This window comes from Spermophilus citellus (genome assembly GCF_964194105.1).
Source record: "Spermophilus citellus genome assembly, chromosome: 3".
In the NCBI taxonomy this organism is placed as follows: domain Eukaryota; kingdom Metazoa; phylum Chordata; class Mammalia; order Rodentia; family Sciuridae; genus Spermophilus; species Spermophilus citellus.
Window position 1 is genome coordinate 30,407,933 of NC_138184.1, and position 27,450 is coordinate 30,435,382.

General features: G+C 37.8%; 1 protein-coding gene across 1 annotated transcript; it reads left to right on the forward strand.

Moving 5' to 3' along the window:
- Positions 1 to 3,994: 3,994 nt before the first annotated feature.
- On the forward strand, positions 3,995 to 26,319 carry CMTM6 (CKLF like MARVEL transmembrane domain containing 6). Its single transcript, XM_081283106.1, has 4 exons — positions 3,995 to 4,234; positions 15,131 to 15,307; positions 18,595 to 18,693; positions 23,211 to 26,319. The coding sequence occupies exons 1-4, from the start codon at positions 4,097 to 4,099 to the stop codon at positions 23,346 to 23,348; spliced, it is 552 nt and encodes a 183-aa protein (XP_081139232.1). The 5' UTR covers positions 3,995 to 4,096; the 3' UTR covers positions 23,349 to 26,319.
- Positions 26,320 to 27,450: the final 1,131 nt, after the last annotated feature.

The window sequence follows — 27,450 nt, forward strand, 5'->3', positions numbered from 1 at the left end:
GGCATGGGCTGCCACACCCAGTCTTCTTTTTCTATTTTTTTTTATGATGTATTGTTTCATCATGAATAATTTTTTCTCACTTTAGTTGTGGTGAGTCCCATCATTTGACTGTTCAGTGTTTATTTATTAATTAATGACAGAGTTTTTTTGTGTGGATGCACCCATCAAAAAGGTATGACCCCAAACAGAATTTGCTCATAAAACTCTAAAATGTTCATTGGTCTCTAATTCATTAAGAAAACAAAGGATCAGGCATAGTGGTGTGTGCCTTTAATCCTAGCTACTTCAGAGCCTGAGGCAGGAAGATCACAAGTTTGAGGTCAGCCTCAGCAACTTAGGGAGAACATGTTTCAAAAAATAAATAAATAAATAAAAAGACCTGAGAGGTAGCTCAGTGGTAGAGCACCCATGGGTTTTTTTAGGGGAAAAAAAAAAAGACACACACCTCTAACCGGGAGGGATATTAGTCTCTAAACCATGGGCATCTCCCCAAATCAGGGCAAAGTTACCTACTGTAGTACATAATGGCTTTCACTGTTTAATACAGAAGTGTTCCTTCATGTGGGCAGATTTCCTCCCAGATTTGCATGAAGAGCTTGTTACAAACATATACTTCCAAGTTCCACTCAAACTCAGAATCTTTGGTTCCGGATCTCCAATATTATTATTTTAGATTAACTTTATAGATGTTTCTTATGCACCTGAAATTTACTAATCACTGGCTAAATTTTTATTGTCTAAATGCAAGAGATCCCTAGAGAACTGCCCAAGTACATTCTAACCAACCCAGTAGAATAAAGACACTCTGTCCTTGTTTCTTTGTAACTCCCCCACCACCAGTATTTTATTTAGAAAATGTTCCTATGTACAAAAAAGTTGAAATCACTGGAGAGTGGATACCAGAACACTTTACTTAGATTCTACCATTAACATATTTCAGCAATTGCTTTAAGACAAGTCTGTCCTTTTACATCTCTCTCTAGTCATCAACCCATATCATTTATTGGATGAATTTCAAGGGAAATTTCAGATATCAATAGGGTATAATTTGGGATAATTGAGACTTAAGACTAACAGGGCTATTCATAAATCCTTTTAGCACTGGTGAGAATACAGTGGCCTACTTTTATTGGATAGAATTAGCGACTATGGGCTGGTGGCGCAATTCAGGGGTAGAGCACATACTTAGTAGCATCCCTGAAGCTCTGTATTCAATACCAGCACCAAAGGGGGAAAAAATAACTGGTGATTGGTTGAGAGAATAGATTTAATCAAAGACGTTAAGAATGTTTTTTTTTTTTGCTGGCTAGACAAGGCCTTGGGAGAATACATTTAATCAAAGACGGAAGAATAGCTTTTTGCTGACAATCCCCGCACAGTCCTATCTACGTGTCTCTATTCATCTGAATGAGAGCTTTTGTTTTATTACTGGAAGGAGAAAGGAGGTTTGGGGTCATGGATAAGAGATAAGTGTGGAAGCTAATGGCAGCAGAACCCTCCTCTCATCTGTGGGCTTTGAGACTTTAATGGGGAGATGAAGTAGAGGCTGTGGTTTGCTGGATTAGTGGTGAGCAGCTAGGTTTTAAGTCAGAATGGTCAGAACTGCATTTCAGCTGCTCCTGGCTACTTAGCCTTGGATTTGATACACAGCAAATGTTTTTGTTTGTAAAATGAAGGTAATCATAGTAACTACTTTATATTGTTGTGGAGAAAATATGTGAGTTTGACATGTAACAATCAACTTTCGTTGCTAAAATATAATTATGTTTCTTGATATTTTACACAAAATTAAACTATGTGACTACAGCAGTTGGTGCATAAGAAAGACACAAATGAGTAAATGTTTCTGTTGAAATTCTGAATTCTGAAGTGGGAATTCAGAGAAAAGTAAGAAGGGAAAATTCTGAAAGTCTTTCCAGGGAACCCATTCTATTTAAATAGAAATCCAAAACTTTTCCAGGTACAGTGGCACATGACTATTTTTGTTGTCATTGTTGTTTGTTTGGTCACGATTGAACCCAGGGGCACTTAAACACTGAACTACATCCCCAGCCCTTTTTTGCATTTTATTTTGATACAGGGTCTGGCTAAGTTGTGAGAGGCTGGCTTTGAACTCATAATCCTCCTGCCTCAGTGTCCCCAGCCACTGGGATTATAGACATGTGCCACCACACCTGGCTAATACTATCACTTTTTTTTTTTTTTTTTTTTTTGCAGTTGGTGATTGAACCCAGGGCCACATGCATGCTAGGCAAGTGCTCTCTTATTGAGCTACATCCCCAGCCCCGTGGCACATACATGTAATCTCAGCTACTCAGGAGGTTGAGGCAGGAGCATCATAAGTTCCAGGTTAGCCTCAGCAATTTATTCACACCCTGTCTCAAAAGATACACAGATAGATAGACAGATAGATAAATAGGGTTGGGGATGCAGTTCAGTGGTAAAGCTCTAATCCCTGAAAGAAAGAAGAAAGAAAGAAAGAAAGAATGAAAGAAAGAAAGAAAGAAAGAAAGAAAGAAAGAAAGAAAGAAAAAGAAGTAGTTAGATAGAAATCCAAATTCTTCCAAGATCTAAGGTCCCTAAATTATGTAGTCTCTGCCTCCATCTGTTCTCCTATTCCCTTACTTGCTTCTAGTCACACCAACTACAAATCTAGCCAAGCTCATTTGATCCTCAGGACCCTTGTATTTGCTGTTCCCTCTGCATGAAAGTCCTAGATCTTGACCTGGCTCCTTCTCAACCACTGGGTCTCATTCAGCATAAACATTAAGGTTCTCAGAAATGCCTTCCCTGACCACTCATTTAAGTTCTGGACTGGTTAGTACCCAAACCTCACACGACAGTTTCTCCTCAATTTACAATGGGGTTATGTTCCAATGAACCCATTTTAGGCTGAAGATATCACAAGTTGCAATTTAGTACAGTACACCTAACCCACCAGACATCATAACTTAGCCTAGCTTAAATGTGCTCAGAACACTTCCATTAGTTCACATTCAGGTAATATTATTTAACACAAAGCCTATTTTACAATAAAGTGTTGAATATCTCATATAATTTATTGAAAAGATCAAAACTCAAAAGTATGGTTCTACTGAGAGCATATCTATTTTGCACCACTGTAAGGTAAAAATATCCTAAATTGAACTTTCATATTAAGTTAGGACTATCAGTATTTTCACATCATTTATCACTATCTGAAATTCGTATTGTTTACTTGTTTACTGGCTTTTGTACTGGAACAGGGCAGGGATCTTGCATCTTCTGTTGATACATGGCTGTAATCCCAACACCTAAAACCAAGTTTGTTGCACAGTCAAAACGTATTGATTGAAGGAACAAATGAACGAGTGTCTAGAAGACAGAGGGAAATGAAAAATGTATTAAAATCTACGGTAGGTACATGTGACACATGCCTGTAATCGCAACTACTCCAAGTTTGAGGTCAGCCTCGTCAATTTAGCCAGACCGTGTCTCAAACAATCAAAAGGGCTGGGGATGTAGCTTAGTGGTAAGGCACTAGTCTAGTACCTGTGAGGTCCCCTTCAGTTCCTCCCCAACACCTTAAAAAAAAAAAAAAAGTTCATTGAAAGTAACCAGTTAGAGCCCGCGCAGTGGGCAGGCCTGTCATCCCAGAGGCTCGGGAGGCTGAAGCAGGAGGATCATGAGTTCAAAGCCAGCCTCAGCAAAAGTGAGGTGCTAAGCGACTCAGTGAGACCCTGTCTCTAAATAAAATACAAAATAGGGCTGGGGATGTGGCTCAGTGGTTGAGTGCCCCTGAGTGCAATCCCTGCAAAAAAAGAAAGGAAGAAAGGAAGAAAAGAAGAAGGAAGGAAGGAAGAAAAAGAAAGTAACCAGTTCCTGGTCAAAAGCCAGAATCACAAACAATAACCACGTTTGCAAAAGGTTAGGCCTGGGGCGGGAGGGGGCGTGGAGGGAAGGGGGCGTGGCGAGGGCGGAGTCGAGGCGGGGGCGGAGTCAGCCGGAAGCGTGGGTGGAGGTCCAGGAAGTGACGCCCCTTGCTGCTCGGGGACTTTTACTGGACCCAGCCGAGTCAGACGGAACTGCCCGGCTCCCGCGATCTTGACTCTGGGCGATGGAGAACGGAGCAGTGTACAGCCCCACCACTGAAGAGGACCCGGGTCCCGCCAGGGGCGCCCGGAGCGGCCTCGCTGCCTACTTCTCCCTGGCCCGACTCCCTTGGTATCGGCGGGTTCTCAAAGGCTTGCAGCTGGTGAGTGAGCTGCCGGCGGAGGGCGAGCCCGGGCTGGGGACTGGGGGCTGGCCCGGGGGGGCGTTGGCCTGCGGGCGCGGGAGGCTGCCAGGCGGCCACTGCTCAGTCTGGTTGTTCAGGAAGCAGCCGTTTCCACACCCTCAGTTCCTTCCCTCTCCACCTGGCGGAGGGGGCGTTGCCCTCTGCTTCTCCCTGCTGTCGCGGGGGCCATCCTTCATCCCCAAGTCTCTCTCCATTCGGGCCCCAAATGGTTCCGCGCGCCCAGGAAATGCGTCGTGGGAGACCCAAATCAGCCACTTCGACGTCTTTCACTTGCCCTCTGTGGTGGCCTTTCTCTCTCCTCCCAGCTGATACTCTCCATGGACACCCCATTTGCTTGTGACTAGACTACGTAGTACTGCTTATCTTTCTCTGGTTCCTGTGGTTTTCCTGGTGCTAGACCATGGGGGCAAGTTGAACTTGTTGAAGACAGTCGGCGCGCGTGGCACTGAGATGTGTGTGTCTCCAGTAAATTGTCTCCCAAAAGTTGTTATTTATTTATTTAGTACTGGGGAGTGAATTCAGATGCTCTTCTTTACTGCTGAGCTACATCCCTAGCCATTTTTACTTTACATGTTTTTTTGAGACAGGGTCTCGCTAAGTGGCGGAGGCCGATCTCAAACTTGGGATCCCTTTGCCTCAGCCTCTCTAGTTGCTGGAATTACAGGCATTTGCCTCCCTGCCAGGCTCCCAGAAATTTTGTATTGACTGGAAAATAATTATTTCTGAATGAGCAATGTGTGTGTTCAAGGTAGGAAGTCAAAAGTATATGCAGCTAGCAGAACTGGGAGGTGGGATGCTTTGTTTTTCATTGAGTATTTTAGGCAGTTAAAGTGTCATAAATCTATTAGTGAAAATATCAAAGCATCTTTGAAGTTTAAATTATAATTCAGTTAACACTTATATTGAGCTCCCCTGTGCTGTTTCAACCATTAATGGCATTTTTCCTGCACCAGGGCCATTTTGGGAAAAATCAGAATGCTTAGAATGTTTATGGTTTTGTTTTATTTATTTTTATTTTTAACTGTTCCAAGTAAAAAGAACTCATTGGTTTCCTAGGTGGGGGGGTTATAACGCAGATGACCAGAATTTAAATTCTTAGAACTCAGATGACCTACTTTTGTTGAATAGAAAAACAGCAGTTAGGAATCTGGCAGGGCTTCTTCCCCACCCACCCCCAGCGCCTCTGTGTGTTTGTGTCTTTGTCTCTGTGTGTCTGTCTGTGCCCCCCTTCCTTCTTCCTCTGACTGGGGATTGAACCCAGGAGTGCTCTACCACTTAGCTACATTCCCCAGACCTTTTTATTTTTTATTTTGAGATAGGCTCTTACTATGTTACCTAAGCAGAGTGTGGACTTAAGCATTCTCTTCTGGCACTGCTTTTATAAAGAACCAAAATAAACTATCTGTGGATGATTAGGAAATCACTTGAAGACAAGTGATAATGTTGCTCTATGGAACTCAAGATGTTGTGATCCTGTTTCTCTGGCCTCCCTTTAGGTAGTCCCACAGGGCCACTTTTAAGTTCTTACCAGGTATTAGAGGCTCCCTTTTGCCACTGTTCCTTTTCATTAGGTGTTCCTGCTGCCTAGAAGTGCTTCCTCCTGCTCTTTCTCTTATCTGCTCTCATGGGATTTTTAAATATTATCTATGCTTCTTTGCAGTAGAGCATAAATGTTTCTATGTGAATGGAACTCTTCAGAAGAGGATTGATATTCATCTGAAGCATTCTTGCTGCTCAAAAGAAATAATGTATATTAATTTGCTGCCTGTTAAATCTTTTTCATTTGCCTTTAGTTTTCCTTTTTAATCAGAACTGGCAGAGCTAAAGTAGAATTTCTCATTACCTTATTACAGTTTAGTAAACTGTTAGCCCATATCTTCAGAATAGAACACAACTTGAAATTTTGCTGATGGTAGACTTTTTACTTGGATGAGAGAAGAGTAGGTCAGTTTGCCTTGAAAGTGTTATTAGACTATTCCTGTTTGTTCTCCATTGTTCATAAGGAGAAATGAGGAAAGGTAAAAACTAATACCTTTTCATGAATTCATTTATTTGTTTATGGGGAACTTGTAATATTACAGAATGCTTTCTTTAGTATGGGGTGTTAAAAATATTGTTTCATTATTGCCTTTCACTTTGATGGTTGTTTTCTTGTTCTTGCTTTGTCTGTTTCAGTAATGTTTTATTTCTTCATAATTGCAGTGTATTACAGGAGTTACCCAGAAAGTCCCAGGGAAGTTATAGATGGAGTCAGTAGAAATTGTCACCTAGCCTGGGGTAGTAGACAAGATCTTCTTTGCCTTCACTCAAACTCTGCCTTTAGATTGTCTTATTTTGATGATTTATTAAAAAAAAAAAAAGAAATGCAGAGCTCCCATAAGGAAACAGTTGTAATGGAGAAGCCCATAATCAGAAGAGGAAGTACAGTATTTTTAAAAGGAAACTTCAAAATGATGTCCATTTATGTATTTGAGTAAATTTTTCTGGACCCATAAATCTTATCAGTTTTTGAAAGACCCCAAGAGAGAAAGGAAGCCTGTTCTAAAATTAAAAACTAGACATTGTATACTTGGGAAATGCTTACATTGGGGTGCTAGGGATGTTGAGTTCGATTACCTCTGAGATTTTTTGCACATTTAAGATTTCTTCAAATCTCTTAGACTCCATGGAGTTTTCTGTTACAGAACTGAGCTCTGAAGGGTAGAGAGTGGAGCCCACACACATGTAGGAGGAGATTAGAGATAAAAGAGCATACCTTTTCTAGCTTTTGGAGTCATATAACTAGCTATGTTTGTCATTCAGATATGACCTGAATTTTGTCAAAGGATTGTCCAAAGCATAAGCATCCTCTAACTGCCACACACCCTTCCAGAGATAATTAGAAATTCATTGAGATATCAAGGTGAGGAGTTACTGGAATCTTAAATTTATGCATACATTTGTTCTTATGCTCATATTTTGTGAGTTTTTTATTTTACTTTTTGAGGGAGTTGTTTTTATTTTTTAGGGGAGAATCGACTTTGGCAACCTACTTATTTGCTAATTAGCTGGTGCAGTGACCTAAATATGTATAATTTTCTCTCTTCAACAAGCTCCACATTGTGTCTGTGGTACCAGTTGAACATCCTGATGGCTGCACGGTACTGGGATTATAGTCATTCTTCAGGCAAGCAATTTGTCTTAGGATTCACCAGTAATTTCAGCTTATTAAATTATAATGTTATTCTGTCAGTACCAAGAAGCAAATCACTCACAAGCAATTTCTTATATTGATGTTCTTTTCATTATTTAAATGTGAAAATTGATATGTATTAAATTGGAATACTCTATTTTTACCTTGAGGAAGATCTATAATGTCAGCAATTATCTCATTAAGCTTTTGTAAGTAAATATTTCTTAAGGCAAGAGAGACCTGACAGTATTTTTATTGGAACCTTACAAGGTTTTTAGTAACATGTTTGTTAATTCATAAATTCATAGAATTTTATACATGATGTCTTATGATTAATGAAAAACATTCAAAAGTTCTTTTTAAGCCAGGCCAGTGGTACACGCTTTTAATCCCAGTGGCTTGGGAGGTTGAGACAGGAGGATTGCAAATTCAAAGCCAGCTTCAGCAAAAGCAAAGTGCTAAGCAACTCAGTGAGACCCTGTCTCTAAATAAAATACAAAATAGGACTGGGAATGTGGCTCAGTGGTGAGTTCAATCCCTGATATCGCCACCCCCTCCCCCCCAAAAAAATTTTTTTAGAAAAAAATTTTTAGTAGACTGTTAAAGATAAATAATAGGGGTTAAAGATAAATGATAGGAGCTGAGGTTGTAGCTCAGTAGTAGAGTGCTTGCCTAGCATGTGTAAAGCCCTGGGTTCGATCCTCAGCACCACATAAAAATAAAAAATAAAATACAGGTATTATATCCATCTATAACTAAAAAAATTTTAAAGATAAATGATAGAGAATTAGTGTTAAACATAATAACAGAGTTTTAAGGAAGATTCGGTTTCAGAAAAGATGGTGAAATTGAAATGGAGATATAGGGTAGTCATTTTCTGAATGTTTAAATCACCAGAGCTGTGTTAATACCATCTTTTAGTCAGTGAGTGAAACTTCCCAAATGACTAGTCAATTTTTTTTTTTTTTTGATGGGGGGATACTGGGAATTGAACCCAGGGCTAATTTACCACTGAGCTATATCCCTAGTCCTTTTTATTTTTTATTTAGAGATAGGGTCTCCCTATATTGTTTAGGGCCTACTAAATTGCTGAAGCTGGCCTCAAACTTGCAGTCCTCTTGCCTCAGCCTCCTGAATTGCTAGGATTATTGTTGTGTGCCACCACACTTGGCCAATTGTTTTTAATATAAGATTTAATAGCAAAAAAGGAAATATACAAAGCTGGTGGTAGTAACTTCAAAACCCCAGTCTTACAGGGTTGGGTATATAGCTGCAATGGTAAAGCACTTGCCTAGCCTGCTTGAGGCCACATGTTCAATCCCCAGCACTGCAAAAAGCAAAAAACCCAATCTTCCAGAGAAAACCTGTGAAAACATACATTATCACAAAATAAACTTTATAGATTTTTTTTTTTTTTTTTTGCAGGGGAGGCAGTAGGGGACAAGTATAAAGTGAGAGCCAAGGGACCTGGGTTCTTGTCTGTGCCTGGCTAACACAGAAGCTTGGTTTCATCTGTAAGTTTGAGGTTGAGGGACTGTATGTTCTCCAGAGGCCCTCCCAACTCTAAGAGCTTGATAATTCCTGTATTTATATTTGTGTAAGATTTTTTTTTTTAAAGAGAGAGTGAGAGAGGAAAGAAAGAGAGAGAGAATTTTTAATATTTATTTTTTAGTTCTCGGCGGACACAACATCTTTGTTGGTATGTGGTGCTGAGGATCGAACCCGGGCCGCACGCATGCCAGGCGAGCGCGCTACCGCTTGAGCCACATCCCCAGCCCTATATTTGTGTAAAATTTTATCATTAAAAGGTACTACGTTGGGCATAATTGTTAGATTCCTAATTTAATATTCACTCAGCATTATGATTTCATGCTATTAGGAGCAAGACTGTATACCATGAAATAGCAATTAAGCCTTTTTACTTATGGGTTATGTTCATCATTAACTACTTTTTTTTTCATCATTAACTTCTTGTCTATATGAGTGATGTTATCTGTCTTCTTGTCCTTGACAATTGATATTTAATGCTGTTGACCAACCATTTCTTGAAATTATTCTTTCTCTAAACCATTACACTTTCTTCTTCATTTTTTAATACAAAAGGGACCACTTATTCAAAAAATCAACTAAAAATATGATTAAAATAAAAATAATCCACATCCTAACCCTTCACCCCTCACACTCACAGGCATCACTGTTTGATTAACAGTGTGGAGGATGTTTACTTGCTATGTAAGTTTTCCTAAGTTTTTGTTTTGTTTTGATCACTTCTTGACTTGCTTATCCTGTGCTAGTTGCTCTTTTCCTTCCTATTCTTTTTTTTTTTGGCAGTGCTGTATTCCCCCCTACTCTTTTTTTTTTCTTAAATTTTTTTTTTAGTTGTTGATGGACCTTTATTTTATTCACTTATTTATATGTGGTGCTGAGAATCAAACCCAGTGCCTCACACATGTTAGGCATGCGCTCTACCACTGAGCCACAACTCCAGCCCTCCCTCCTACTCTTGAACTGTCAAGTTCCTTCAGGCCCCACCCAGTGCCCTCCTGTCCTGTCTACTAACCTACAAAACCAGGCAGGCGTTCCCTGGTTCCTGTAAAGGGTAGTTCTTCCCTGGTGCCTTCATCCATATTCCCTTGCACAGTCATAACACGACCGCACCCAACGTGCCTTCACCATTTTCCTCATCATCCACATCCAGTTAGGTCAGTTGCCTTATTAGCCTTTTGGATTTACCATGCAAATTCTTGCCTTCATGAATCTGTTCTTTTTTATTCTCTAACCTGGAATATCCTCTTCCGGTTCACAATCTGTGTCTTTCAACCTTGGTTTTGAGTCCTTCTCCTGCTATTCTGAACTCACATATAATGAATGCCCAATTATGTCACATAAAACATTATTTTCTTATTATTTCTTATACATTGATTTTGTCACTCCATCATTTCATCTTCATGTATATGTTACAGTATTGGATACATAATCCTCATTCACACTTTGTACAGGAAACTGAATAGTGCTATGGTGATTCTAAAGGAAGATTAATGGTAGCAGCTGCCTTAGCCTCCTGAGCTGTTGGCATTACAGGGGTGGGTGCACTACCCTGCCTGGCTCCTGCCCCCTTCCCTTTTTTTTTTTTTTTTTTTTACCAAGAGTAGATAAGAACTGTATATCTATGCTAAAGGTAAGATTTTATTATCATGTAGCCTTCACAGATGAGTGGTCCTGATAATCTAATTTTTACAATAAGAATGATTCAAAAGCAACTGTTGGGGTTGTTGGGGTTGGGGCTGGGGCTCAGTGGCAGAGTGCTTGCCTAGCATGTGTGAGGCACTAGATTCGATCCTTAGCACTGCATATAAAAATAAGCAAATAAAGGCATGCTGTCCATCAAATAAATAAATAAATGCAACTATTCTTGAACAATTACTATTTTAGGCTGGTGTCTTCTAATAGTTAACTTTTAAACACCTGAGTCATATTTTGTAAATTTCTCATAAACTTTTTTTTTTTCCTTGTACTGGGGATTGAACCCAAGGGCACTTAACCACTGAGCCACATCCCCAATTCTTTTTTATATTTTTTTCAAACTTAGAGACAGGGTCTTGCTAAGTTGCTGAGGCTGGTTTTGAACTCATAATCCTCCTGCCTCAGTCTTCCCAGCCACTGAGATTACAGGCATGTGCCACCACTCCCAATTTAAACTCTTAAAACTTGGAAAAAAGTTAACATAGAGGCAAGAATAAAGCAAATAAAACATTAGACATTTAAAATATTGTTATACTATAGATCTGTAAAAATCCATTGTAATTATATATAGAGGAGACTAAGGCAATAACCTTCATAATGACCTGGAGTTTACCTTGTGCCATTTGATTTTTTTTTTTTCTTTTGATACTGAGTTTGAGCCCAGGGCCCTTTACCAGTGAGCTATATCCTCAGTCCCTTTTTTATTTTTTATTTTGAGACATGTTCTCACTAAATTGCTTAAGGTCTCACTCAGTTTCCCAGGCTGATTGCTGGGATTACAGGTGTGTGCCACTGTGTATCCTTGTATGTCACTTTAAATCCTGTTGTGTGATAACTGAGAATGTCTTACTGTCCAAGGAAGTTGTTTGCGATGTGTGGGACTATTTCATGCCTTGCTAATAATTTACAGTAAATTCGAACAATGAGAGCTATTTGTGTCCTCATATAAGTTCTTTTTAGTTGTGGGGATATATAAATTTTGTATTGCCAGTAAAGGGGGGGAGGATCCTGTGGAGGCTTACATACTAATATAGGTTTGACCCCTTTTTTTATTTTCAATTTTTATTTTGAAATACTTATACATTCATAAGAAATTACAAAATAAATTAAGAGAGGTCCCATGTACTTGTTTATGTGGGGGTATGAATGTGTATGGGGGTGTCCTGTGCTATGTTGTCACATGTATAGCTTCCCATAGTCATCAACTTAGTCGAGATGCAAAACTGGTCATCACAGGGCTTCTTCCAGGCTATCCTGTTATAGCCATGCCTTTCCCCTTTTCTTGGCCACCACTAATTTATTCTGTCTCTCGATAATTTTTATTGTTTAAAGAATGTTATGTAAATAGTGTATATAACCTTTTGAGACTAGATTTTTTTTTACTTTGCATTATTCTCTGGAGATACATCAGGTCATTTTGTATATTGTTCCTTTTTATTAATAATGGATTTACCACAGTTTAACTATTGACAACATCTGGATTGGTTCTAGTTTGGTGCTATTGTGAATAAAATTGTCATGAAAATTCATGTAGTGGTTTTTGCACAAACAGATTTTCATTTCTCTAGAATAAATGCCCAAGAGTACAGTTGCTGGGTTGTAAGAGATTCATGGATAGTTTTTGAAGAAATGGCTAAACTGTTTTTCAGAGTGGCTGCACCATTGACTTCTTTTTAATGAAAATGTAAGATAAGATGTTTATTATGTACTGTGAAATGTATCTGTTGATTTTTGGTAGCAATCTTATTGCCATTAGTATATCTGGTTGTTTCTGCGGGCCTCACTGAAGTCAGGTGGCATTTCCCTTTAGCCTTTGACTTGGGTGAGCCCAGTCAAATGCTCAACTCTGATGAGTCTTTTTGATAGTTTTGGCACTCAGAAAGAAACTCCCTCAGCTTCCACAAAACCCACATAAACTGCCCAAGTGAACTTCTCTTTACTTTCTTCCCTCCGGTTTCTTGAGGATTGGCCCTGATGTGAGCCCTGAATCCTATCTCTAAAGAATTTCTTCATTACTTATTTACTTATTTTTTAATAAATTTAGTTATAGTTGGACACAATGCTTTTATTTGTTTGTTTGTTTGTTTGTTTGGTGCTGAGGATCGAACCCAGCACCTTGCTTATGCTAGGCAAGTACTCTACTGCTGAGCCACAACCCTAGCCTCCTTTCTTATTTTTTGACACTGGGGATTGAACCCAGGGATGCTTAACCTCTGAGCCATATTTCCATCCTTTTTATATTTTGAGACAAGGCCTTGCTTGAGTTGCTTAGGGCCTCACTAAGTTGCTGAGACTGGCTTTGAACTTTCAATCTTCCTGCCTCAGCCTTCCAAGCTGGCTGGGATTATAGGCATGCACTATCAAGCCCAGTTTCACTACCTGTTCAGACTCATATAATTGTTTTCTAAGCATTAAAATATGCACAGTGTGCTCCCTCCCATCTTGAAAATTCTCTTCCTTTTGACCTCATCCATTGAATCCCTATCTGGCCACTCTTTCCCAGCCATACTTCTTGACTGCAGTCTCTATTCCACTGCCTTGTCTTCTGTTTACTTCCTAATATACCATGCTACAATCTAGCTTCTTTATTTGGCTAGACTTCCTAACTGGGATTTCCTTGCTGATGTCACCAGCAACCTTCTGGTACTCATTCTAATGAAGGTGTTTCAGTGTTGTTCTCTCTTGGACTCTAAGTAGCTTTTAGTGCTCATGATTACTGTCTGTGGAAATACTTTTTTCTTGCCTGCTGTCTCTTGGGCTGCTGCTTCTAGTTCTTGTTGGGGTCTCCCCTTTGCAACTCCCTTACATCTTGAGATTCCTCAGGGTTCTGCATAAGGCCATCTTCCCTCATTCTGGGTGATCTCATTCTTTCGCTTGGCTGCCTCCACATCTTGATCTGCATCTGGACCTTTCCTCTGAGTTCCAGATGCATATATCCTTTTGCTTCCAAACTATATCTCCACCTAACTCTTACAGACTTCCCCAGTCACAACACATTTAAAATGGAATTCTCTCCCCAGCACCTTTGCCTCTTAAAAAGAAAAACCCTGATTCTTTCTGCAGGGAGGTACCAGAGTGTTAATACCACAATCCAACAGTGGGAGTGCCATTAAAATCCACCTGCACTTAATTGAGTTGCTGGGTCAGTCAGAATTACCCATTCTCCATTCACTGTGCCAGGCATTCCAGCCCCACAATTGTTATCCACAGTCTTAGTGAATAAATGTGCCTTTTTTTAATATTTATTTTTTAGTTGTACATAAAACCCTTTATTTTATTTATTTTTATGTGATGCTGAGTATTGAACCCAGACCTTGCACGTGCTAATTGAGCGCTCTACTGCTGAGTCACAACTCCAGCCATAAACATGCTGTTTTATTTTAACTAAAAATAATGTGTACATATGTATCATCTTGTGCCTACTTTTTATACACATACATACATATATATGTGTGTGTACACACACACACACACACACACAATTTTTATTTTTTGGCACTGGGAATCAAACCCAGAGGTACTTAACCACTGAGCCACATCCTTAGCCCTATTAAATATTTTATTTAGAGTTGTTTAGGGCCTCACTAAGTTGCTGAGGCTGGATTTGAACTCTCAATCCTCTCGCCTCAGCCTCCTGAGCTGCTGGGATTACAGGTGTGCACCACTGTGCCTGTCATTTCCTTCATGTTATTTGTACTCACCCTGTCTGATAAGGACTTCTATTGCATCCCTCAGTGATTAGCCACTTTTCTCCATTACTGCTACCTCTGGTCACCATGTTCTCTGATTTCCTACTTCAGTTTCCCAGCTGGATGTCTGCTCCAAGTTTTGCACTAGCTCCAGTCCCTTCTCCATGGAGCTAGCAAGAACCACTGAAAGTACAAACTTGATCATTTTACCCTTTTGCTATAAACCCCATAAAATCCAGATCCCTTAAACTACTTGATAAGGAAACTTATATCTGGTTTCTGCTTATGTCTCTAGTCTCATATAATTTTGTTCTGTCATTTCCTTCTCTCAAACTACACTGTAGTTATGTTGACAGGCTTTTGCAGTTCATTTGGGGTGGTGAGATATGTGTGTGAGTTGGTGGGGGCAGCGCCCATGCTTTCTCATCTCTGTGTCTTTATGTAGTGTTCCTCTGCCAGGAACTTCAGTTCCTATCTTTTACCCAGAATTGAACTTATTTTTTCCTGAATCCCTTCCTGTGTGTTTTTATAAAAACAACATCCTGATTTCCTTGTTCTAACATTTAGCTAGGTGTAGTTAATTATCTGTATTATCTTTAAGACAATTAGGCCATAAGTTCTGTATAGATGAGGTTCACTCAGTAATCTTGTTTACCATAGTCTCTATAAATACTTGAGTAAACAGATGGTATTTTTTGACTAGCAGTGGGCTCTCTGAAAAACAAGTAGAATGTTTTGCTTTTTTTGTAGTTGCTGTCTCTGCTGGCATTCATCTGTGAAGAAGTTGTATCACAATGCACATTGTGTGGAGGACTTTACTTTTTTGAATTTGTAAGCTGCAGTGCCTTCCTTCTGAGTCTCCTTCTGCTGATTGTGTATTGTACTCCAGTGTATGACAGAGTTGATAACACAAAAGTAAAATCATCGGTAAGTGTGAAAAAATAAAATCCCTGTATTAAGAGCTTAGCTGTTTCGATCTTGGTTTTATTGTTCAAAGTAGGTATGCTTTTAAAACTCAGCACCATGAAAAGACACTGTGTGGGGCTGAGGGTGTGGCTCAGTGATAGAGTGCTTGCCTAGCATGCATGAGGCACTGGGTTTGATCCTCAGAACCACATAAATGTAAAATGAAGATATTGTGTCCACCTAAAACTTAAAAAATAACTATTAAAGAAAAGAAAAGACCCTATGCATTATTCCAACTCCCTGTCTCTAAAGCAACTCAATTTTTCCTGCCAAGGGAATGTTAGTGAAAGTGGGATTAGAGGGATTAGAATGACAGTGACAAACATTGCCAGTATTTTATAGTTATTGGTGGTTTAATCTAATGTACAGTAGACTTTTTTTTTTTTTTTTTTTTTTTTTGGTACCAGGGATTGAGCCCAGGTGCGCTTAACCACTGAGCCACATCCCCAGCCCTTTTTGTTTATTATTTGGAGTCAGGGTCTCTAAGTTGTTTAGAGCTTCGCTAAGTTGCTGATGCTGGCTTTGAACTCATGATCCTCCTGCCTCAGCTTCCTGAGTTGCTGGGATTATAGGCATGCGCCATCACACCTGGCAGCCTTTTTTTTTTTTTAAACTAGATTTGTCACTCACTCTTTATTTCCACATTTCAGAGTGTCACTCATTTGTTTACAGTTATGAATTGTGTGCCTGTTATGTTCCAGACATATGCTAACATTGGAGATAGAGTTATGAACTAATTTATTTCTTGGGCTTTTAAATAAAGTAAAATTTTATTTAAAACTGTCATTCTAATGTATAATCCTGTTTATATTTTGCTTTCATTTTATTATGAAGAAAATTGTAAGTGAATTTAAGAATGAGTTTGTTAGGTGGGTGTTGTGGCACACGCCTGTAATCCCAGTGATTTAGGAGGCTGAGGCAGGAGGTTCACACTTTGAGGCCAGCTTGGGCAACTTAATGAGACTCTGTCTCAACATGTAGCTCAGTGGTAGAGCACCCCTGAGTTTAATCTCTAGTACGCTAGAGAAATTACCCTTACAATAAAATTTTAGTGGGAAAGTCTTGTTTTCCAATATTGGAAGTGCTTAACTTTCTAGATAGTCTACTAATCCTTTGTTTTTATTTGAGTATAGTTTGGATTTGTGGGATAACAGATGAAATAGTTTACAGAAAGTACTGAATTTAAGAAAGAAATCATTGACAAATTTATTTCTTCAGTATGTTTGGGTTTGTGAAGAATTGTGCATGTCAGGGTTGAGGTATAAAAGGATATATATCTCTGAGGATAAAGATAAAAATTATGGTATATTTTAAATTATTAAGGCCAAGAGATAATGGTGTAAAAAGAAAGCAACAAGATTCTATTGTTTTAAATTAATGAGAAGCAAGCACAGGGTCATGTATTGGTTATCTTAAGATATTTACCTTTTTTTTTTTTCCTTTTTTGTTTTGCAGTGCTGGGGTTTTGTATACCCTTTATATAAAGACATTTTATGCTTTAGGAATCTGTTACCTTTTTTAAAAAAATTTTTTCTCTTTTTGTAGTTGTAGATGGACCACATGCCTTTATTTTATGTTTATTTTTATGTGGTGCTGTGGATTGAGCCCCCTGCTTACACATGGTAGGCAAGTGTTCTGCCATTGAGCTATAGCCCCAGCCCAGGAATTCACTACCTTTAAAAAAAAAAATTAAGTTAAAAAATTAGAAAAAGTTGATGTCAAACAGTTAAATATAACTTTGAATCAAGTTTTTGATTAACCCATACTTAACAGTTCTTGGTATGACCAATATATGACTGTACTATAATCATGTCCAGCACTTGACGTGCTATGATTTAGAATTCTTCTATTTGATGCTCCATTTTTATGTTGAGGATATTTAGGTTCAGAGTGGTTAAGTAACTGTCTAAAGTTAACACAGCTAGAGTGAAGTGAATTTGAACTCAGGGAAAGCCCTCATGTTGTATATTCTCTCGTGATCTAGGCAGAATCCTATTAGAACCAAGGTCCTGATAACTTCAGGGCTGTCATGGCAAATGCCATCACTGTAGGAATCTCTGTATAACAATGACAACAGACCCACTTTTAAATGAAATACATATTAAGAAAAATTTCGGACAAAACCTTAGGATTTTTAATTGTATATATTATAATTAATTGTAATAATTATATTATTTAAAAAGTTTTTATAGTTGTAGATGGACAGCATGTCTTTATTTTTTCATTTTTATGTGGTGCTAAGGATTGAACCCCATTCCTCACACATGCTAGGCAAGTTCTCTGCCACTGGGCTTTGGCCCCAGCCCTAATTGTATTCTTTTTTATTTTTTTAGTTGTAGTTGGATTCAATACCTTTATTTTATTTATTTATTTTTATGTGGTGCTGAGGATTGAACCCAGGGCCTTGCATGTGCTAGGCGAGGGCTCTACCGCTGAGCCACAACCCCAGCCCCTAATTGTATTCTTACAATTAAGAATTTCCTTTGAAAATTCTTCTTTTTCACAGAAAAGTATGCCTTTGGAGTGACTATCATATTACCAGTTTTCCTCTCTGTCAAGCACTGTTTTCAGTTGGCAAGTGAGAGCTTTCCTAGGCAGTGCCATAAAGAGCACTTTGCAACCCATGAAGCACCTCATGGTTCTAAGCGGTGTTATGATGAGATATGGAAGCTCTTAGGTGGAAGATAAGCTCATCACACACACTTATTTTGGATTACCCACTTGGAACAGTTAAGGATAATATGTTATTCCAAAAAGCTCCAGTGTCTAAAACACTATTGACATAAATCTAATTAATGATAGATGGTTCTTTTGATTTTTCTCTTTTCCAGAGTGTTATTGAAGTACTTTGAGAGATGTCATTCTAGCATAGAATATTTTAAAAGGAAGGAATTTTTTTTTCTTCTGGAAATGAAATGAAATTGCAACAAATTCTTGGATTGTGATAATTCTTTTTGGAGGAACTTTCTAATAAAGGATTATTTTGGGGGGACTTTCTGTTAAAAGATTATCTTTTGGGGGGACTTTCTATTAAAAGATTATCTGTACTCTTTCAGTATGACCAGTTCAAAGTATGGGTGGTGTTTTGAATGCCAGGCTTATTGGAAAGTTATAAGTTAGGGTATGTAAATTGGGTCGTGTCAAGAAAAAAGTAAGTCATTCAGGTTTTTGAAAATTAAAATTTAGGAACTTTGTTTTTATGAATCTAATTATGTCGTCTTCCTTATGTGTTTTATATTTATGCATAGGATTTTTACATTACATTGGGAACAGGATGTGTATTTTTGTTGGCGTCTATCATTTTTGTTTCTACCCATGACAGAACCTCAGCTGAAATTGCTGCAATTGTAAGTATTTAGTATTTTTTAACTTTGCTTTTTTTTTGTTTCCTTAAAAATATAGAAGTTTGAAAAAATACTTGACAGGTTTTACAATATGTGAGAGTAATTTGTCCTTTATTTTTTAATGTAATTTTGAATAGAAGATCTAAAATTAAATAAACATTATAGCTCTAAAAACCTAGAATTTAATTGAGTCTTGTTAAAAAAAATTCCATCTACTCCACATATGAATATATTATGCTAATGGAAGTGATAAAATTGACTTCATCATATTTTACCTCTCTTTAGTTCTTCAGAAGTGTAAATGAATTGGGGGGCTAAGGCAGGAGGATTGCAAGTCTGAGGTCAGCCTTAGACCCTGTCTCAAAATACAAAATAAAAAAGGACTGTGGGTGTAGCCCAGTGGTAGAGTACTCCTGGGTTAAATCCCTAGTATCACAAAAAATAATCAAAATTAAAATTAAAAAAAGCATAACTACATTCCAGATGCTGTTCTAGGTGTAGAAAAATACTCAGGAGAAATGACTCAAAGGTTCAGCGTAATAAACGAAATAGAAAGGGAAACAAATTGTGACAGAATATGTTAAATGAACCAATAGAAGTTTGTCTAGACAGTAGTCTTCAGTGCCTGTACTTAAAATTTTAGCAAAACTTTCTGAGGAGTACTAGTTAGGAATAGTTTTTGAGGAAATCAATTACCAGGATTTTAACCTTCACATATAATTTTTCTTAAAACTAATATGTATAAGAATTCACCTCTGGAAGAGACTAGCCAGTTCTTTTCTACCTTCCCTTCTATAATTACCATCCCCACTCCAAAAGAAAAATGTACTTGTCCCCAGTGTTACTATGGTACATTACCCTGAGTTGTAAAACAAGCAAAAGAAAATAAAAAACCTTTGTGAACAACAAAGGGATGATTGAAAATAAAGATCTAGTATTGTTTTTTTTTTTTTTTTTTTTTTTTTTTTGGTATTGGGAATTGAACCCAGGGATGCTTAACTACTGAACCACATCCTCAGCCCTTTTTTATATTTTATTATTATAATTGTTATAAGACAGGGTCTCACTAAATTGCCTAGGGCTTCTCTAAGTTTCTGAAGCTAGCTTTGAACTTATGATCCTCCTGCCTCAGCCTTCCAAGCTGCTGGGATTACAGGCAGGTATCACTGCACCTGGCAAGGTTCAGTTTTTATCTGAAATCATTGGGAGTAGGTTTGTTTTAAGAATTCAGAATATTCTGGATTTTAGAAAGTTAATGCTCCTCCTGTACTATGTTACCTTTTAGAGGGCCTAGTACAGCACTCTATAATCCAACGTTAGTATTTCTGAAGCAAAATGTGAATATTTACAATAAAAGGAGTAAGAAAGACTGTGAATAATCTTATTATGTGTCAATTTTGAGTCAAATGAATCCTGAAAGCTTTGAGTTTTTGTAGCTTTTGGGGTTTCAGAATTGCAAATCAAGGATCTGAACTGTTACCAGTGTTATGCATGTGAACGACTAATGATGGGATAATACATCCTTTTGCAAGCCATCTAGTTTCTAGTTAGTACTTTGTTTTTAATGAAATTGAAGTTACAATTAGTAGTTGTCAGCTAATAGATCATTAAAACCACTTTTTATGACAGAACAGTAGAAGAGGATTTCAAAGAATTGTATGGCTATATCTACCTATTCATGTGATCATAATTTCTTAGCTCTTTACACCTATAAAAACAAAACAGATAAAATTATTGTTGAACCTTGACTCATTCTAGCAATGAATAATATCTATCCAAGGATACACAAACCATTTGGAGAGAAAAACCAAAGTTTTAATAGAGTCTTATGGTTAATTTTAGTTTGTATACATATTGTTATTGCAGAGGAGTGTGATAGGGTGATTAATAATATACTTATGAGTATAAAAATATATTATCGGCTGAGGTTGTGGCTCAGTGGTGGAGTACTCGCCTAGCAAGTGTGAGGCCCTGGATTCGATCCTAAGCACCACATAAAAATAAATAAATAAAACAAAGGTATTGTGTCCAACTAAAACTAAAAAATAAATATTTTATATATATATATATAAAATATATATATATAAAATCATAAAGTTCTGTGGGGTAAGTGAAATGAAGTTGAATACTTGTTCTAAGGGAATATAAAAAAAGCATGACATAAAATCCTCAGCTGTTAAAAAAAATTTTGTTTTTTATTTAGATAATGCATTAGAATGTTACAGTAGTTAGATTTCACTGGGCATATTTAATAGTGACTCATGGTTTAAAAAGTCAGTATTTATAGTAAACTGAAGTTACCTTTTGCAATTATTTTGGGGAGGGGGTTACTGAGGATTGAACCCAGGGATGCTTTACCACTGAACTACATCTCCAGCTCTTTTTGATTTCTTTCAAGGCAGGGTCTGGTTCAGTTAACTGAGACTGGCCTTGAACTTGCGATTCTCCTGCCTCAGCTTCCTAAGTCATTAAGATTATAGGTGTGCGTGACTACTCCTGGCCCTTCTGCAACTATTCAAGTTATGAATAGACTTAAATGAGTGAGAGAGACATTAAAAATAAAAAAGGGAACTATGTGAACAAAGGAGCTGGCAGATCACTTGTCTGGATTACATAATACAGAGGCCCCTCTGTGGACTAGAGCTTTCTGAGGTGGTCAGAGATAGTTTGACAGACAAGGGGACATCTTTTATGCATTTGAAATATTCAAAGTTTCCTAAGCAAGTAAGGTAATAGATGTTATCAAATAAAAATAAAGACTTCAGAGTGAGAAAGACTTGGGTTTGAGGGTTGGGTTGGGTTGATAATTTTTTTTTTTGTACTGGGAATTGAAAATAGGGGGGCTTAACCATTGAGCTACATCCCCAGCCCCCCCCCCCTTTTTTTTTGAGACTGGGTCTTGCTAAGTTGTTTAGGGTCTCACTAAGTTTTTGAGACTGGCCTCAAACACAAGAGTCTCCTGCTTCAGCCTCCCGAGTTGCTGAGGTTACAGGCTTACTCCACCATGCCTGGCTTTGATAAATAGATTTAGGTTGAATATGTTGGATATATCCAGGTGAATTAATTTGGAGTTTAATAATTTGCTATATGATGAAATGGGACAGAATGCATATTCATTTTTTAAAAAAAAATTTTTAGTTATACGTGGACACAATTCCTTTATTTATTTTTTATTTTTATGTGGTGCTGTGGATAGAACCCAGTGCCTCACATGTTCGAGGCATTCACTCTGCACTGAGCCACAATCCTAGCCCAGAATGCATATTCTTTAGAGTGGAGAGGGGTTGAGGATGGTGAGGGTCAGGAGACGGCAACATATAGTTAACAGAATGTTAAGAATTAATGAGGTGGGGCTGGGGATGTGGCTCAAGCGGTAGCACGCTCGCCTGGCATGCATGTGGCCCGGGTTCGATCCTCAGCACCACATACAAACAAAGATGTTGTGTCCGCCAAAAACTAAAAAATAAATATTAAAAAAATTCTCTCTCTCTCTCTCTCTCTCAAAAAAAAAAAAAAAAAAAAAGAATTAATGAGGTGGAATGCTAGAGTTGCAGGAGACATTAACCATCACCCAGTGCAATTTCTCTTTTACTTTTTGGCCCCCCTGTTTCCATAAGGGTTTTGCTAGGGAAGAATCGAAATTTGAGCATGGTCTGACTCTTGACAGAATTCTCAGAATGTTTGATCATATGTTAGAAGAGTACAATGAGGAAGTAATTTTAAGGAAGAGGAAGTAGGTAGTGGCATCATGTGTTGTCATTTTATGATGGGACAATTAACTGGAAGTTAAATAATTTAATCTCATATCTTCAAAATGCAATTTGTTTTAATATTAATTACTCTATCCATTTTTACCTAGGTTGAGTTGTCTACTCACATATTTCCCTAATCATGAATGTGGGTTAGTCTAAACACTGTTAATAATCCTCTATTTTGTATCATTTTATGGGTTCCTGTTTTTCCTCTACTCACCTTAGTTTCATAGATTGTTGCCCCACCCATATACATACATATATAAGATATGCATTTGAATTTTGTGGGACTTTATCTAATAGCAGTTATTCTGGAAATTCTTCTTTTGTAACTTCTTTCCTTTTTTGTTCCTTTTTTTTTTTTTTTTTTTTGGTACCTGGGATTGATTGAACCAAGGGCACTTAACCACTGAACCACATCCCCAGCCCTTTTTATGTTTTGTTTAGAGGCAGGGTCTCACTGAGTTACTTAGACTTTTGCTAAATTGCTGATGCTGGCTTTGAACTCATGATCCTCCTGTCAGCCTCCCAAGCTGCTGGGATTACAGTTGTGCACCACCATGCCCGGCTTCTTTCCATTTTTTGATAGCTTTAAAAAGTTATTTTATCATTAAAAAGTAGTAGGTATAAGAAAAAAAATTGAAAAAAAAAAAAGATAAAATTGATAAATCATCTTGCTTGTATGAAGCACTCTCAGAATCATGTGGGAAATGTGAAATTGTATTCCACAAGTTCTTATTATAACCTTCTCTCCTTTTTTCTCCTCAGGCGTTTGGATTTCTAGCAAGTTTTATGTTTCTGTTTGACTTTGGTGCTATGCTTTTTGAAAAGCTACAGGAGTCCCAGCTGAGAAAACCTGAGAATACCACTCGAGCAGAAGCCCTCACTGAACCCCTTAATGCCTAAAGACTCTGGGGAGCAGGTGTTACACAAGATGGTGGCTCTTGGTGGTGATGCCTGAGCTCTGGCAGAATGTCCTGTAGAATTTGTGTAATTGCTTAAACCACTTCTTTGGAGAATTGGAGGAATAGCAGGAAGGCAGGTTTATCAATATTAGGCTGTGTGTCAGTCACCACAGTCTAGAGTAGAGGTTTTTTTTTTTTAATTTTTAATTGTTAAAAAACAAAACAAAACAAAACTTAAAACTTGTGTATGGAGTTTGTCTTTTTTTTGAGGAGAAGGACCGTTGTTTAAATCACACAGCTCAACTGAGGATAAATGATTCTGTCTTTCTGTTACAGGGCATTCTCTTATTAGTCTTAGCTTCCAAATTATGCTTTATAGCTGTATAAACAGCATGATTATATTCATTTATTTAGAAATTGTTTCATTCTTAAATTAATTTGCTTAGATACTAGTATTTTTATTAGATTATGTTCTGTTAATGGAAATTTAATGTGTATTTTAAGAGACCAATATTTTAAATGTTGGTCTAGGTTTTTTCTTTACTATGTAATACTTGGCTTTACTGTATCTCACTCAGCCTTAAAATTATATGGTAACATTTTAGGATAATTATTAACTCTTTCTGAGACCTTTGTATAGCTTAATATAAAATATCTGGGAGCTGTTGGTATTTTATGTGTAAAAGCAGCAGCAACCTCATGTTTAAACTGCACTTTGTTGAGATCAGGTTTAAAAAAATGATTGTTATATAACACAGAAAAATTGAAGAAACTGATATTATACCTAAGGACCAAAGAAAAGAAAGGTAGATTTTTTACTTAGTACAATAATTATAAAAACAGGCTTCAACCACTTTCCATGTATGTGAAGAACTGAATTTATATTATGAGTTAGAAAAAAGGGCTGTTACCCTGTTGGCATGTGATCATTTCTATTTAACGCAGCTCTGTGGGTCCTTTTTAGATCACTTTGAGCAAGTCTTCTTTTTAAAACCCCAGCCTTTGATTTTTCATCTGTTTGAGACGCTTCCTTTTCTGTCTTATCACAATGGTCCACATGCTGCTTCATCATCTGACAGAGGTGGGCCTCTTCCTTGTTAGTTTTCTTTAGGTGTGAAAGTGTGTAGCAGGAGCCTTAGGATCCTCGTTCCCACAAGAAGAAGATATCTTAAGAAAGTGAATGCCAAGGAACTTGACCAGGTGAATACTGTCGATGATGTAAGGGAGTAGTCAAACCATTCTCAAGAGATTTCAGTTCTGATAATTTGAAAGAATTGTCTTTTGCTCGCTGTCTTATAGTCACACACACACAGGGCACTTGAGATAGGACTTTGTTGAGATCAGTCCTTTCTGCCCAAGTCATACAGAGTAGACCTTTCTTGTTCTCGACCAGAGACTCCAGTATTAAGGTCATGAACCCAGGAGTCACATCCTTTCGTATTTTGGTGAAGGATTCCTCGGCTAGGTTTTCTCTCTACAGTAGTGGAATCATGTTTCCAGTGATTTGGTTAATGACCACATTCTTTTTAGTTTCTCAGCTGCCATTTGAATGTTGTAGATAGGTTTTAGTTGCATGCACATGGCTATTGTGGTTCTCAAAAATTGGTCAGACTGGACAGATACAGCCTCTGCTCTGTGTTACAAGGTCGGTTTCTTATTCATCTGTATCCTATTTTAGATGCTAGTATTAGTGATGATGTCACTACTACTTGGGAGATAATGAAATCAGTCATGGATTCTGTTTTTATTGGGTATGTCATCTAAAAGAGGAGAAATAGCTGGGTCTTAGGTCCAAGAATGATGACTGATTTAAAGAAAAAAAATTTATGATAGGCAGTTGTAGAATTTCAGATCATACTGTGTACTCTTGTCATTTTAAATGTCATCTATACCCATATAGAATTCACAGCAAATTGACTGGGCTACCTCAGTTTTACCACCTGTGTTAGTCATCTTTCTGTTGTTATAACAAAATACCCGAGAAAATAAACTGAAAAAGAAGAAATGGTTATTTGGGATTACAGTTTTGGAGGTTTCAGTCCATGGTCAGTTGACCCTGTTGCTTTGGGGTCTCTGGTGAGGCAGAACATCGCATTGATGGTAGAACAAGCTGCTCACCTTATGGCAGCTGGGAAGCAAAAAGGGAAAAAGAGAGCAGCAAAGACAGAAGTCCTATAGTCCCCTTCAAGGGCACCCCCCCCAAAAAAAAAATCTCCCATTAGGCCCAACCTCTAAAATTTCCAGCACTTCTTAAATAGTGCCATTCTAGAGAATAAGCCAGCAATGCCTGAGCCTTTGGGGAACATTCTAGGTATAAAATAAGGCACCAACCATGCTTTGGGCTTAGTTAGAATTGACAGACTTATTCCCAGTTGGCTTCACTCAGTCAGCATGTTGGGATTGATTGTAAACTCTGCTTATTCTGAAGTTTTACCTCCATTGTTTCATTGGTGCAGAAGTGGGCTTCTTGGTAAGCCACTTAATCTTTTCTTTTTCAGAAAGATAATTTGCATTTTTGGCCACTCTTAGAATCTTCTTTCACATTTTTTTTTTTTATGGAACCCATTATTAGTTAGCTTCTCTTGCCTGGAAGGAAATGAGTAAAAAGATCATGGTTCAAGGAGAACTTGGGACCAGAAATTGCTGTTATGTATAGAAAAGGGCAACCTCAGTAAATTCAAATTTAAAATAACTTTATATTAACAGCTATGGCAAATTTAATTTGTATTTTATAAAAACTGTTTAAAATGGTTTTTAAGAATTATAAGGGAAAGGTACTTATAGTACAAAAATTTTGTAATTATTAAACTTAAATTATGCTTTATTTGGGGACTGGGAAATGTATTTTTACATTGTTTATAGCCAATCAATTTTGTATTTGTCAGTGTAAATCCTGTGGGTCTTTTTTATCTCTCTCAATGTCAAATTTTATAGTCTTCTTTTTAAATAAATCCATTTAATTAAAATGTTCACACCTTTGTAGTTGTTCATTATAGGAGCATGATAGTTTGTTGAACGGTTTCTCCCTAGTTGTGGGAGTTGGCTCAAACCTTGTTGAGTACCTGTGTAGAATACTAGAGTGTGCACTATCCAGGGGCAAGAGGTGAGGCTAGGAAAGAAGCCAGTCCATTTCCTATACCTGAACTGTTCCTCTTGATGAAAGTTAAAATACACATTTAAACATTTTTAGGGATGAAAAGTTATAAAATAGTGTTACAGACTAAATGCCTTTACAGAAGCAAATTTGGACCTTATATCACATTTGTAGATGTGGCTAACAGTGCTTAAAAAAACAGGCATATTCTGTCTGTGACTGTTTAACAATTGGGAAAGTACAAAGGAAAAGTAGGGTGGTTCTGGTAAATCTTCAGCTATTTGTATAGTTTGCAGAATTCCTGCCTCCAATCTGTATGAGAATAACAAGGTCTTTATAGTCATCAAGAATTCACTGGAATTCATACATTCTTCAAAGTTTATTGTTTGGTTTTGATAAAGAGCATTTTATCAATGTGCTGTAAGCTTCAAGGAGCAGAAAATATAATTAAATGTGTCTTAAATGGTAAGAAAAACTTAACAAGAAAGTTGGGTAGGTCTTGGTGGTGCAGACCTGTAAGTAGCCTGCAGGCTCAGCTACCTACACAGGAGGGACAGGTCGGAGGATCAGTTGAGCACAGGAGTTTGAGACCAGCCTTGTAAATTCAGTATTTCAGCTGTGTCGTCATGGACCCAAGTCCTTTTCCGTGATTTTCTGACCATCCATCTTGTGCTGTGAGTTTTGTCCTTAAAGTTGAACCTTGGGAGAGGAGGTCAGTGCTGGGCGTTGAACTCAGGGCTTTGCAAACGCTAAGTGTTCTGTTACTGAGCTACATCCCCTACCACCACCCATTTTATTTAATTTTGAGATGGGGTCTTGCTAATTTCACCAGGCTGACCTTGAACTTGAGATCCTCCTCCCTCAGCTTCCCTAGTTGGGAGTACAGGCCTGGCTCAGGGTTGAGCCTTTATAGTGTAACAAGACATCTACACAGTGGTGTCTAAGAAGAAAAGGAATTATTTATTCTCCTGTATCTCTCAAGATGTTTCTTTTCAGCTGGGTGTGGTGG

Excerpts from the sequence above, each read along its gene's own strand:
- CMTM6 (XM_081283106.1), top strand. The coding sequence starts at position 4,097 with ATGGAGAACGGAGCAGTGTACAGCCCCACCACTGAAGAGGACCCGGGT. Across the intron at positions 4,235-15,130 it reads TTCTCAAAGGCTTGCAGCTG|TTGCTGTCTCTGCTGGCATT; the intron begins GTGAGTGAGCTG and ends CTTTTTTTGTAG. Across the intron at positions 18,694-23,210 it reads CAGCTGAAATTGCTGCAATT|GCGTTTGGATTTCTAGCAAG; the intron begins GTAAGTATTTAG and ends TTTTCTCCTCAG.